We start from the raw sequence: 14,147 nt of genomic DNA on the forward strand, positions 1-14,147 counted from the left end.
CATATACGTGGAACCTAGAAAAATGGTACAGATGAACCGGTTTGCAGGGCAGAAATTGAGACACAGATGTAGGGAACAAACGTATGGACACCAAGTGGGGGAAAGCAGTGGGGGGTGAAGGCTGTGGTGTGATGAATTGGGAGATTGGGATTGACATGTATACACCGATGTGTATAAAATTGATGACTAATAAGAACCTGCTGTATAAAAAAAAAAATAAAATTCAAAAAAATATATATATATAATCTTAACCATTCTATTCTTTACTTTCTATTATTACAGTGTACACTTCTAGCTTCTCAAAGGTCGATTTTAGCTGTAATTTTATCAATCTAAAAATAATGTGTACTCTAAAATTTTTCTAATTTATTTTTACTGTTTTGTTAAGGATATAAAATATAGCTTGATTTATTTTTTTATTCTGACAACCCTTTGACCCAACTGTAGAAAATTAGATTCAACTGACAAAGCTTGTGATTTTCAAAATCATGTTCATGACTTTGTTGCTAAAATACCGTATAGAGGTTAAAAACATGTCTTTGGAAGCAGATAGACTTTGGTCCAAATTCTGGCTCTACCACCCACTAATTTCAGAAAGGTACTTAACTCTCAAAGCCTAAATTTTCCCATATGTAAAATAGGGATGAAAACAATACCTTAACTACATTATAGGTCCTTGTTTAAGATTAAATGAGATAATCCTTGTGAAACACTTAAAAGAGAACATGGTACCTAGTTAACACCCCAAAATTTTAGTTTTAGTACTATTATCTTTAGTACCATGTTTTCACATCTGTGTTTAAAAATGGATCTGAAATGACTTTTTTGTTGAAACGGTTTCCTCAAATACAAAAAAATAAGTTCAAGTGTCTCTGATTTCAAAGAAGTATATTATTTCTTTGTAATAAAAGCATGCATTAACGGCACCTGGTAGTCACATACCCTCAATGATTCAAAGCATCTAAGATGTTTATTTATTTCATCCTTCACCAAAAACTCCAAATGCATACCCGCATTCTTTCCCTTTTTGTTCTAAACTGCCTATTCAAAGGATCAAGAGTAAAAGAGTTTATAAACTACATATAAAGAATTACATAAATGTAACAAAATATCCCTGTCATTCAGCGAGGCTACCTCAGTTCTCTCTAACCCTTGAAGTGACACTTAAATTTAAGAACGTTGAGCAAATTAAAATGGCTGAACTGTTTTCTCTCGTGGAAAAGGAAAGGATTAGATAATCTGAAGGTTTACTGCCATCACCCTGGCGGTCAAATGACTGTTTCCCTGGCTTCTAAGTGATTGAAGAGTATATAAAAAATAGACTGGATACCACATAAAAATGGACTATATACCTATTTTTTAAATAGCTCTAGAAAAAAAAAAGGCCTTTACTTGACATTTTTATTATGGTTTGAAGAAAAGGAAGACAGGATTTGGGTAAAAAAACAAAACAAAACCAAGCTTTCATTTGATACCTTAGAAAACATGGTAGCCATGTGATATCTTCCTAAAACCACAACCTTTTTCAATAACGCTGGCTGTTACCACTGCAGGCTTGTGGGTCCTTACCAATTCTTGAGTGTCCTGCTGCAGTGGCAGAAATGCCGCTTCCAGGATAGCAATCTGGTCGGCGCTAAGCTTCTGCCACAGCCCGATCAGCAGAATCACCAAATGGGTGGCACTTTTCAGCCTGGTGAATGACTGGAACAGATTGTCTTGGTTTTCCTCTACTGCATCTGCTAGAGCGATTACCTGCAGAAATTACAAACTTCAGTTAGGGATAATTTCACAATTCTTGAGCCCTCAACAAATTACATTTGGTACACTCTTGTTTTTCTTTAAAACAACTTCATGAACTTTGTCTTCCACAAACACAAGCTATGTTGAGTAATAAAAGAGTTATCATTCATCTGTTCGCTTCCTTCTTTTAAAAAAATACCCAAAGTAATTCCAAATCCATATGGCCAAGAGATGAAAATATCCACGAAATCAGCTTAATGGGGACATTGTTCAGTGTCTGCTTCACCATCGATTCACCTTCTACAATATCTGATAATATAAGTAACCTCTAATATAGTTATTACGGTCATTATTACTAGTCACAGAGATTGATCAATTTTAAAAATTCTTGATCAATTAAAAACATTCTTATCAAAGTAACTGCATTTACCTTGGAATTTCAAATAATAACTTCATAATACCCTTTTCAGAAAATAACTGTCTTCCTCTGACTATTACTTTTTACGTGGTATTGGAATATCCAATATTTCTTTACTATATTTAAAAGGTAGAGAATATTCAAACATTTGACCAATCAAGCAATGTCATTTTTAACACCAATGTCAGGCACCAGCCCACAGGGACCTGAAAGAAAAAAATGTTCAGGGTGTGTTAGCTTTACAATGCCAAATCTACTTAGGATAAAATTGGCAGGAGTGAGTAGAATTGGCTTTTTTTTTTTTTCTTCATCCTCTTGAATAATCCTGTGGAAAAAAGAACTAAAGTAACAATTGGATAGAACACTGAAGACAGCCCATTGGTGTTTTACTTTATTTTAATGTCTTGGTGAATTTTGTGCTCATTAAAAGTAATGAACTGATTGGCCCAGAGGCTCAAGGCACCTGACAGCCCCCAGAACTGGAATAGCAAAAGCCGGGGCAATGTAAGCTCCTTTCTACAAGTCCCCACCAGCTTGAGGGACTAGAGCTCAGATGAGTTTCACAAGTCTAGTGCAGATGAGCCATTCGGTGATATTTCACGGCTTACTGACACTGGCCCAAAGGGCCTATTAAAAAATCACCAGTCAAACAAGTATAGTCTGCAGCTGCTTGGTCTCCCAAATTCCATGTAGGAGAAGGGCTATAAGGGGACAGTCCTCAGAGTATCTGGGAGACACTGGAAAAGAGATGTAGGTTAGAGAAAGACAAAGCACCTGAAGGCCCCTGCCGGACAATCCCGGGCAAACCAGGGTTCCTTGCCACTTGCAGGAGTTATGAAAGGCAATCACAATTCACATTCAGCTCTAGAGGGAGCCCTGGGCGTTGGGACCAAGGTAAGCATTAACAATAAAGCTCACTGCTTACTGAGTGCCTACTACTGTGCTACTTTTCATTTGCATTCAAAGGTACATGATACCCTATAGCCCATGAGGATCTTATAATTTGTTGGACAGGAAGCACACATACACAACCAATTAGTGGAAAGAAGCATTACTGTAATAACGTCCTTATTGTGCAGCACAGAAAGTAAGTGTGAAAGAAGCTAGCTAAGGGGCAGATTACTATGGGCCAGAGTTAATATCCCTGGGGCCTCTTACTCAAATGAGGCTTGGAACTCATCCCTTCCCCATTACTTCAAGAAGTCCCCTCGAAGAGATGGAGAAGTCACTTTCCTTAAACCAAAACACCTGGAATCATCTGCTTCCCCAACCCTCACCGTGATTACAACTGACTCCTGTTAAAAATCTAAGTTTAATTTCATTTTCTTCCTGTGAATGTTATCAATTAAGCCTCACTGTGGGGGCCATCATATTATGACACAGATGCTTACTGTCAATAAGTCCAAATCATACAAAGATGAAGGTGATAAACACCTCCTAAGTGCCAGGGATGTGCAAGAATTTGCAGGAAGCACTACAGGGAATTCAATGGCAACAGAGATAACCTCCACCTTCAAAGAGTTTATAATGGAGAAAGGAAAATAGGTCAAGGAGGCAAACATTAACAATATAGGGAAGACCCTATAGACTATTAAGGAGGAGAATACCACTAACATTATGATCATTATGTTAATAATAATCCCTCCAATTAATTGAGCATGAACTGTATGCCAGGCAATCTGCTCTATGCCATACAGGTATCAGTGCGTTCAATCCTCACACCTCCCCTGAGACTTAGTTGGCAAGATCTCTGTTTTATAGATGAGGCCTCTGAGGCTCAGCAGATGTAAGGAAATGTGGCCAGTACTGTACATAGGGTGTGCTAACTGTGTCTGTGCTTAGAAGTGCTCCATGCTTGGTTTAAGGCCCTGTTGTCTCTGTCTTGAAAGTCTTAATAACTTTATTTTTGAATTTGTGCTTTGTAAGTGAAGTCTATAGGATGATGGATCATGCACATGATCAGAGGAGATATGCTCATTAACTCAGAGAGTTAAATGCTCTTACATTTGCATTTAAAACTGGCATTGCACAATATAAAGATTAATCATAGAATTCATGCTAACAATTTAAAATTTTAATTTTTCCTTACTTGAAATAACATTAAATAGGAAATAAAAGCACCACCAGAAGGTGTGAAAGAGAGACCATTGAAGAAAGGAAAGAACTTTATATTTTAGTAGCTGTTTCAATAGCACTTTCTTCTACCTTTTAACAAGGGCCCTGCATTTTCATTTTGCACTGGGAACTGCAAATTAAGTAGCCGGTTTGACCATCACCTAGTAAATGAGAAACCAGGATTCGACTTGGAGTCTCTCACTCTGAAGTCTGCATGAGCACCTTATAGGTTCGGAGAAGGGCCTAACTACTAATGAGTGTGGAGGGCCTTGGCAAGGAAAAGGTGGAAGAAGCAGCAGTGGCCAGTGGACCAGGCTCAGCCAGCTCCTACCAGCTTAGGAGAAAGGATTGATTATTCAGTTTTCAGGAATTTTGTGAGCCAGTTGTTAAACATGGCCATTGCTAAAAATTAAATTATGTAAACTTAAAAATAAGTTCCATGAAAACAAAAGTAATAAATACTCAAAACGCATTACTTCCTAATTATTTTACTGTTATCTAGGCCCTTGAGGTTATTTATGCCTGTTGCATCTGTATGTTGGCAACACTCTGCAATGGTGAGCTACTGCCCATTTCTTCCCAACTCCACATTCAGTGACCTCATGCTAGAAGCTTGAAATCAGCCATGGTGGAAGTATTTACAACCTGCAAATCAACAAATGTTATAAAGTTAGGCTTCCCACCCACCCTGCTCCAAGCAAATAGACAGTTGGTAAATATTTACCAGCATGCCACTGAGAAGAGGTACCTGAAATTTGTCCTCAAGAACAGATATTGGGTAAGGGGGCTTTAAAAGTGAAGGAAACAACCTGAGCAAGTGCATTAAAGCACAAATGTAGAGGCTGCTTGTTCAGGAAGGAGCAAATATTCCAGTTTGGGAAGAGCATTTGATGAGACAAAAAAGGTCATCTGGGCAACCGTTGTAGAGGAACCAAAATGTCAAGGTGAAGAGTGTGCCGGTACTGGAGAGCCACAGGGTATTCTGAGTATGGGTGCTATCTGATGGAGGCTGTGCTCTGAGTAGCCATCGGATCACAGCAAACATTTAGAGCATTTGCTGGGACTCAAATGAGCCTTTTATGCACGTTCTTCACTATCAAGGGAAAATTCTTACTAAGTGTAACAGCATGTCAGTTCGTGGACCCACCCAACTTGCTAAACACAGCTGTGGTGGAAGAATGACTTCTCAGTGAGACAGCAGCCCAAGCCACAGGATCTTTCCTGAGCAAGACCCAAAATACATCAATCCTGGAGAAGCATCGTTTCTCTAAGTTTCAGTCTCGCTGGATATATTTCTGTGCCATTGTGGAAAGAGTCTGCTATCCCCAAATGGTCACAGAAATTGGAAAGAAATGGGATAAACAATTCCTTATGTAAATTACCCCCAAGGAAAATCTTCCTGACCTACTGGCCAGCGTGAAATACTAAACAGATCTCCATGTTCTCAATTTAGTTTTACACGTAATAGCCAAGTTTACTTTGTTCTCCACAAGAGCCAAATGAATTTAGCAGAATTAACATAGTAAAAAGGGATGGAAAAACTAGACCCATCAAGATTTAGATCTGTCTGACCAGGGCCTAGAGGATCTCGCAGCTCACCTGGAACTGAGAAGTGAGGCCAACCAGCTGCTAGGGCTTACATTTGAGGGACAGTGATTTTTCAGTGCTCATCACTGGCTGTACAAGATGTGTGTTCCCTGGTATTCAACAGAACTACAGAAAGGGAGAGGTTTAGGAAAAAATAAATGCTAACGATTTCAAGCACAATGTGTTGATGGCCTTTGTTTTGCTTTTTCCAATTGAAGGATTCCAAATAAAATGGAGACCCCAAAGGACATCTCTATCCAACTGCCATATCAATGGATGCCAAAGTAATGAGGCAGAGGCCCAGGGAGCTGCTTGCAGGAAAACACTCAACTCATAAAGTGAGTGTGAAATTAATCCCAAATACTTCCAGCTGCCAAGATAGGCTCTAAAATTGGTTACAGGAAAGCAGCAGCAGCAACAGCAAAGTAGACATGAATCATACTATGTGAACACAGACATGTCCAATTTCTTCACCTAAACTTCCCATCGAATCTGGCTCCCAATCTCATGTATGGCATACAGAACCCCACTACATTGCTGTTTAGCTGTCACTTACTGAGCCCTGACTGTGGGCCAGGCACTGGGCTCGTGCTGTTATACTCAGGTTATCAAGTGGTCCTCATGACACCCTCTGAGATAAAAATCGTCGATCACCTTGGCTCCCACTTCCAGATGAGGGAACAGAAGCTTACAGCTCTGATGAGCTTAATGCTCAAATGATGAGCACACTGCCTGTGGTAATGAGCTAGGGCAGGGAAGGACAGGGATTTTAATCCTGTCTTCTGATTCCCCATTGGGTGCCCTTTCTTCTCACTGATACACAAACGTAAACAGTTGGCTCCATAAAGTAATCCAGTGGATTTTTATCTTGACAATCAAACAAAAACACTGAGGAAAAACACTACTAATATATTGTAGCAATAACAGGTATACGTGCTTTAGTTAAGTTTTCCCATCGTTGGGGCTTTTAACATAGGTTGAAATTTCCACGTTGGTTTCTGCCCAAAGTTACAGTATAAAGGAAATTAGTTCATAATTTATAAAGGATGGGAAGTTAACATAGTAAGTTTTTTTCTCTTAACAAAGGGAATTTAATTATGTTCTATATAACTCAAAATTATGAAGACTAGAAAACAGCTATTTCCTAGGCCTGCTCCTTTAGTGAAGCTACTTTTTTAAAAGGAATGATTGATTTATTTTCTATAAATCATAGAGTACAACATTTTCCGTGGTCTGAGCAAGTTGACGGTATATAACAATAATTGTTAACATTGTCTTAGGGCTTACTAGGAGCTAGGCACTGTGCTAACATCCTTACAGGGATTCTCTCATTTCACTCTCAAAACAATTCTATGAGGTAGATACTAGCACTGCCCCCATTTAAAAAATAAGGAAACAGAATTACAGAAAGGGTCAAGCAGTTAGTAAGTGACAGAGCCAGAATTCACACCCAAGCAATCTGACCCAAGAAACGTCACCAAGTAACATTGCCTGCATTAATTTTCTGCCTGCACATCAGTTTCATCATAGGCAATATGTGGAACAAATTCTATCAAAAGTTTCCCAATGGGAGGTTTCAGCTTTGCTGATGTTCCAATACCTCATACGAATTAAGATAGGTTTATTTTAACAAAAGGTCAGCATGGATGAACGAGTTAGGAAAATGGAGTTCCTATGATATGGATGAGTTTACATATCCCCCAGGACAGAATGCAACAGGCTGTGCTGGAACAGGCAATGGCCTGGGGGCCAAGAAGACAGAGATTCTAGTCCTGGCTTCCCTACTAAACAACTTTAGGTCAGTGTTCAATGTACTTCCCTTTTCAGGGCTCTAGTTTCATCACCTTTATAATGTAGGGGTGGGAAATATGATCACTAACAACCATCATAGTTGTGTCAGATGCAAAAACTTTTAAATTACTTTCGTATGATTTATTTTGAACTATCCATGCTCCTTCCCCATCTATCTATCCATTTCTTCCCCTCTATTTGTACACATACTGAGTTTCTCATTTAATGTTTGTTGATTTGCAGCTCTTATCTATATAATACCCGTAAGAATGTTTTTCTTTGACTAATTCATAGGATTATGAGAATTAAATTAGAGAAGTAAAAAGATGAACAATACCAAGTGTTGGCAAGGATGTGGAGAAATGGGAACACTCATACTTTGCTAGTGGAAATATGGTACGGTCACTCTGGAAAACAATCTGGCAGTTCCTCAAAAAGTTAAACATGGAGTTAACATATGACCCAGAAATTCCACTTCTAGGTTAATGCCCGAGAGAAATGAAAATATATATCCACTAAAAAACTTGTTTAAAAATGTTTACGGAAGCATTATTTATAATAGCCCGAAAGTAGAAACAACTCAAATGTTCATCAACTGATGAATGGATAAATTAAACGTGGCATATCCGTATAATGGAATATTCTTTAGCCATAAAAGAAATGGAGTACTTACACATGCTACTACATGGATAAACCTTAAAAATATTACGCTAAGTTAAAGAAGCTAGTCACAAAAAGTCTTTTGTGTGACTGTCTTGTATTATTCATGCTGTATTAATCCATTTATATGAAATGTCCAGAATGGGCAAATCTATCAACATAGTTAGCATGTGGTGATTACTTAGGGCTGGGGTGGGTGGTAGACAGGAGGAAATGGAAAGTGACTGCTAATGGGTGTGAAGTTTCTTTTAGGGAGGATGAAAATGTTCTAAATAGATTGTGGTGATGGTTGCATAACCCTGTGAATATGCTAAAAATCATTAAGTTGTCTACTTTAAACGGGCGAATTGTATGCATGTAAATTATATCTCAATAAAGCTGTTAAAAATAATAAGAGAAGTTAAAAGTACTATGAAAGCATAATTCATAAAAGGTAGATAATTAACACAAATAAAGGCACTTTCATTTAAGAAACAATTTTGATATATTAATGGCTATATCAAATTGCAGCTGGGGCTTAATGACATTCTAGATGATGGAATGATCATGTGACTCTGGAGTCTATTAGATCTAAATCTGAATGCTGGTAATGCTTACTTACTAGCTGTACAACCTCTGGCTAGTTACTTTACCTCTCTCAGACTCAGTTTTCTCACCTGTAAAACAACACTCCTGGTTACTGTTTCTTAATATTTCCTATAGTTGAAGGTTTATTTCAGTTTAGTAACACCTGGTAAATTCTACTTTTTCTGTTAGACTAACAATGACATTGAAAAAGAAGACCTTCCTCCTGGTACTTGAGGCACACTACCAACTACCACCTCCTAAGGCGATGCAGGAGAGCTGATAACTCTGCAGTGCTCCCTGGCCCTCTCTGTGTGGTCACTCAATGGGACAATGCTCATTCTGTAGCCAAGTTTAATCAAGTTTCAAAGTAAAATGTCATGAGACCGTTTCAATATATTACTACAAGCTATGTAAGTTATATGTATTGGATTCCCTTTTTGACTTCTTTAGCAATTCTATTAAAACACACATGCACAGACACACAACTTTGCCTGATATGACTTGTGCTCTAGAAATCCTCTGAGGCTTGTTAATCAGGGAGCTAGACATTGTTTGATTTTCCTTTGTACCTTACTGAAAATGCTAGAAAATTTGGTGATGTGAATAAAATGTTTATGAAGTTACACCCAACATGCCCTCAATTTTCCAGTACTCAGTACACAGTGGGTGTCCCATAATGCTGGTTGAATTGATGAACCTCAAAGTCAGTCTGCCTAAAAATCCAGCACAGCTAGGAGCCATACTAAACTACTTCTTAAATCCTGGACACAATCAGGTACTGTCAGGCTCCCAATTTTAATGGAACTCAAGTGATGTCACATGGAAACAACAGACCTACCTCAATATATCTGTCATTACTTAAAAAAAAAAAAAACTCTCCAATTCACCTTTAGCCACAGCTGTCTAACGCCAAGCTACAGACAGCTCTAATGACTGCTGAAATTAATTTATTCTTCACATGGCTGCCCTTTGGTTAGAAAGACACTTTAAATCTGGGGGAGACTTGGAAGCAGGCAAGAAATAGGACATGCTTCCTACTCAGCCATGTTATTTGTCATGGCATTTGCTGCGGACTCCAACATGGCAAAGGCCTTGCGATAAGGAAGAAGAAAAAGTTTACCAGGTCTAAACTTTTACTTTGGCTGAAAAGATCCAATTTGTATCCAAAAGAATTATTCTTTTACCAAAAAAACAGTGAAATAAGGTTCAAAATGAAAAGAGAAAGGGCATAGAGATGATTTAAATGCCAGATGAGCATATAAGAAGTGTTTCAGGGCTTCCCTGGTGGCGCAGTGGTTGAGAGTCCGCCTGCCGATGCAGGGGACACGGGTTCGTGCCCGGGTCCGGGAGGATCCCACATGCCGCAGAGCGGCTGGGCCTGTGAGCCGTGGCCGCTGAGCCTGCGCGTCCGGAGCCTGTGCTCCGCAGCGGGAGAGGCCACAACAGTCTGCGCGCCCGGAGCCTGTGCTCCGCAGCGGGAGAGGCCACAACAGTGAGAGGCCCGCGTATCGCATTAAAAAAAAAAAAAAAAAAGTGCTTCATTATCTATGTGCTGAACCTTTAGCTAGATAAAGGAGAACTTTGGGTTTTTACTTCAGAGGCATAGCAAGAATCTAATTCTTAGCTACTTTGCTACTATGTTATTTTGTATAAATAGGATAGGTGACTGGATTACATTCTATTGTACCTCTCAGGAAGTAAAAAACCTAAGATACCCCTGTAACATGCATTTAGCTGAAACTTCTAAACCAAACCCAGGATTAGCATACATTTCTAACCATGCTACCATTTGGGGTAACTATTAAAACAACAGAGAAAGTGTACCCATTCAGTAAAAAACTTCAGTTGCACAAGTTATTTATCTTCATAAAAAGAGACCTGCTAATTGCCTAAATCACCTGATGCTTTGCAACAGCAAGGTATGATCTTTGTGACTCTTTGAAGCCCTGATGGTTTTTCTGGTCTAGGATTATAATTTTCCTTGACACCAACCTACACTTGCCAAACGCCTTGAGAATTCATATAAAACTGGTTTTAGAAAAACAAATTACTCCTGAGAAATTTCTTTATACTATATACTGTAGAACCCTTTTTTTTTTTCTTTTTTAATGTTCTGCCCAGAAGAATATAAAAGGTAGGCAGTGCTGGAATATAGACTTTGGCTGGGACTTTTAAAATATATACCATTGATACATAAAAATGTTAAATGAAAAAGACAATAAATCATTTATAAGTGACACAGAGACAAATTTTGCTATTTCTGCAAAGTTTATTCACCAAATAGACATGTAACTTAACCAGCTGAAGGGAAACTAACTCCAGTGCTTGGCTAATATAGTGCCAAAAATACAACTGGTCTCAAACCTGATTACCATTCTTACCACTGCCCCCCAACACCAGGTGACCAAATTTTTACCTCTTTCCATAAAATTATCTACTTATAGCCAAGTGAAACCCCGATTTGAAAAATAATAATTAATGGACTCAAGTTGTAAACAGAAGAATGAATGCTCTCCGGACCACCGTTGCTCATTGAACAGATCGCTATTAAAGCTGGAACCTACGGCTGGCAATGTCAAAGCTCATTTTACAAACCCTGGAGAATGCCACAGTTATCACTGTCCAAAAACAACAACCACGAGGTCTGATCTGAATAGTTTCTAAGTTTAGAATGTTTCAGGCCACATTCTTACATGCAGACATGTCAAAAATTATGTAGCCACCCACACAGCCTTGAGTGCCATCTCCAATGAGGGGAAATGATGAATAGATGGGCATTTGGCAGGTGTTCTAAGAGCATTCCTTAGCAAATGCTAAGACACATTATTAAGTGTGATCAATTAAGGCATGCCGATGATCCACCCAAAGGCAAAAGGAGAGATTGGAGACCCCAACAGTGCCAGTGATGCTACTGATCATTTCCTTGGTTCCAGAATTTGAGAGGTGAGCATGACATGTTCACAAAAAAGTGAAACTGTTGAGTTTTTTCTTTCTATGAATCTTCTTTTAAAACATCTGCTGTTTCAGAGTCTGTTTCTCTTGAACACCTGTGAATTTTAATCATTTTTGCTTTTTTTTAGATAAAATACATAGTTATACCACTACTATCTGGTAGTACTTTGGCAAGACATATAGAGGACTATATGGCTCAGACAACATGGAATTAATACAAAAGGCAATAAATGGAGCTTCCTGGTTTCATATGAAGTGAAACTAAGATAAACTATGGGCATCTCTACAATCATAGGCTGTACGGACATTATAATTGCAAGTGGCTTTGTTGAAGACATGTTGTGCCAGATTTCTACAGTTCTGTAAACTCCTCCAGGTCAGAGACTATTTTATTGTTTGCTGTACCCTTCCCATAGTCTCTGGCTCACAGCATGTTTGCTGTACTGAAGTAAATTAAAAAGCCTAATAACTCAGTAGCAGAGTGTCCATTAAGATGCCAATTTACAGGAGCACTACTTGGGCAATGGAAGTCCATCCCTACATTCCAGGTGAACAAGACCAGAACCTACCATTTTTTTAAAGTTTTTATAGGCTATGTTATTTATTGGGTCTACCATAGATAGTAAATAACTAGGTTCTAAATTCATGCCTTCCACATGTAGTATTACAATGAATTACTAAATTCATTCACGTCTTTGCTGCTAAGTTGATGTGGTGAGTGTTATAAAGTCTGTAATTTAACTTTAAAATACATCATCATAGACAAGGTCATATGATGAAAGCATGTGAATCAACTTAAGCTACACTCTAGAGCAGAGTTTCTCAACCTTCTCATTAATGACATTTGGGGCCAGATGATTCTTTGATATGGGGAGCTGTCCTGGGCACTGTTGGAAGTTTAGCGGCATCCCTGGACTCTACACACTAGAGGGTGTCAATAGCACCCTCCCCCTAGTTGTAACAACCAAAAATGTCTCCAGACATTGTCAAATGTCTCCTTGGGGGCAAAATCATACTAGTTGAGAATCGCTGCTCTAGAGTCTGCATTTGCGCTCAAAACAGCCATTCCAATCAGAAGCAAAAGCTCACAAGCCAGAGGGGTCTACCACAAACACTTAAGCTATTGGTGTCTCTAGTAACACTGGAGACTTTCTAATTACCATAAATGAATGTCAGAAATGAGTTTTGATTGGTGCAGAGGTTTGATAATTAGCATTATGGGTGCTAGAAGTAGATTCATGGACAAAATTAATGGCATTTAAGATAAGTAAATTAGCTGAATATTTTTACACTCATACTCTTCTTTGCCTGAACAGAATATAAGAATCCAGGAAGACCCTGAAGGGATATGGTCCAAGTCTTGAGCCTAAGTGATCCTTTGTCTTGTCTTTGGAGCAGAAAATTTCTAGCTATCTGATGCTCATTATGAGGATAAATGGCTCTTGCTTTGGATTACTGTCCTATCTGCCTCAAGTGAACCTTTCCAGGAAGGTGATGTTCTAGTATCTGAAAGACATAGAGATGAGCCTTCCCCAAGCCTAGAGTATGAATGGTTCCATGCTTATGTGTTTATTTAATAAATGTCTTCATATGTAGCAAAATTTTATGTGAGAATTACTTTCACTATAACGAGGAAGAAAGGTTGTGGGGAAATAGCTCATTCTTATTCATCTCAAGTATTTTGATGGCTATCATTACTTACTGAAAAGAATTTAAGAGTTATGCATGACCAAATTGGCACAGGTAATGTACAGTGTCAAGTCTGTGCTAAGTGATGAGGATATATGTGACTTAACAGCTGCCTGCAAAGAACAGTCTAGCAATAAAAACAAATATATTAATAAAAACAACAGCTGCTGCTTACTGTGTGTTCACTATGTGCCAGGCACAATCCTGAGAACTCCATGTATATTACTCCTAAACCTTTCAACAAACCCTCTGGGTAATTATTATCTTTGACTGATGAAGGAAACACGGTTCAGAGAAGTTAAACAACTTGTTCAAAATCACACAGCAGTTCCTATATTTAAACCAGGACTAAAACCTCCAAAGCCCAACTATTTCCCAGCATACCACACTGTGCCCACAGACACACACACACACACACACACACACACACACACACACACACACCTATGCTATGTAAGTGGTATACAAATGATTATTGGGTTAATATGAGAAAAATCATCTATAAACGCCCCTCCCCAACAAGGAGGGTGACTTTTCTGGGGATGAAGGGCCCACAGATTCCTTTGCCCTTCTTTTAAACAAATCCACATTTGAACGTTTGAATGACTTTGGCTCTGAAAAGCATTCA

At 38.7% G+C, this 14,147-nt stretch overlaps 1 protein-coding gene across 5 annotated transcripts in view; it reads right to left on the reverse strand.

Moving 5' to 3' along the window:
- The window catches only part of BBS9 (Bardet-Biedl syndrome 9), a 448,864-nt gene that overhangs the window by 87,093 nt on the left and 347,624 nt on the right, over window positions 1–14,147 (reverse strand). For all 5 annotated transcript variants that reach the window (XR_008617359.1, XM_055084928.1, XM_024129313.3 and 2 more), the window contains one exon: window positions 1,570–1,752. Coding sequence is in view for 4 of the 5 variants with exons in the window: in XM_055084928.1 (XP_054940903.1) it covers window positions 1,570–1,752 (183 nt within the window). In the remaining variant the exon portion in view is untranslated. The remainder of the gene's footprint in view (window positions 1–1,569; window positions 1,753–14,147) is intronic.

The sequence above is a fragment of the Physeter macrocephalus genome, chromosome 5 (genome assembly GCF_002837175.3).
Source record: "Physeter macrocephalus isolate SW-GA chromosome 5, ASM283717v5, whole genome shotgun sequence".
NCBI classification, from domain to species: Eukaryota; Metazoa; Chordata; class Mammalia; order Artiodactyla; family Physeteridae; genus Physeter; species Physeter macrocephalus.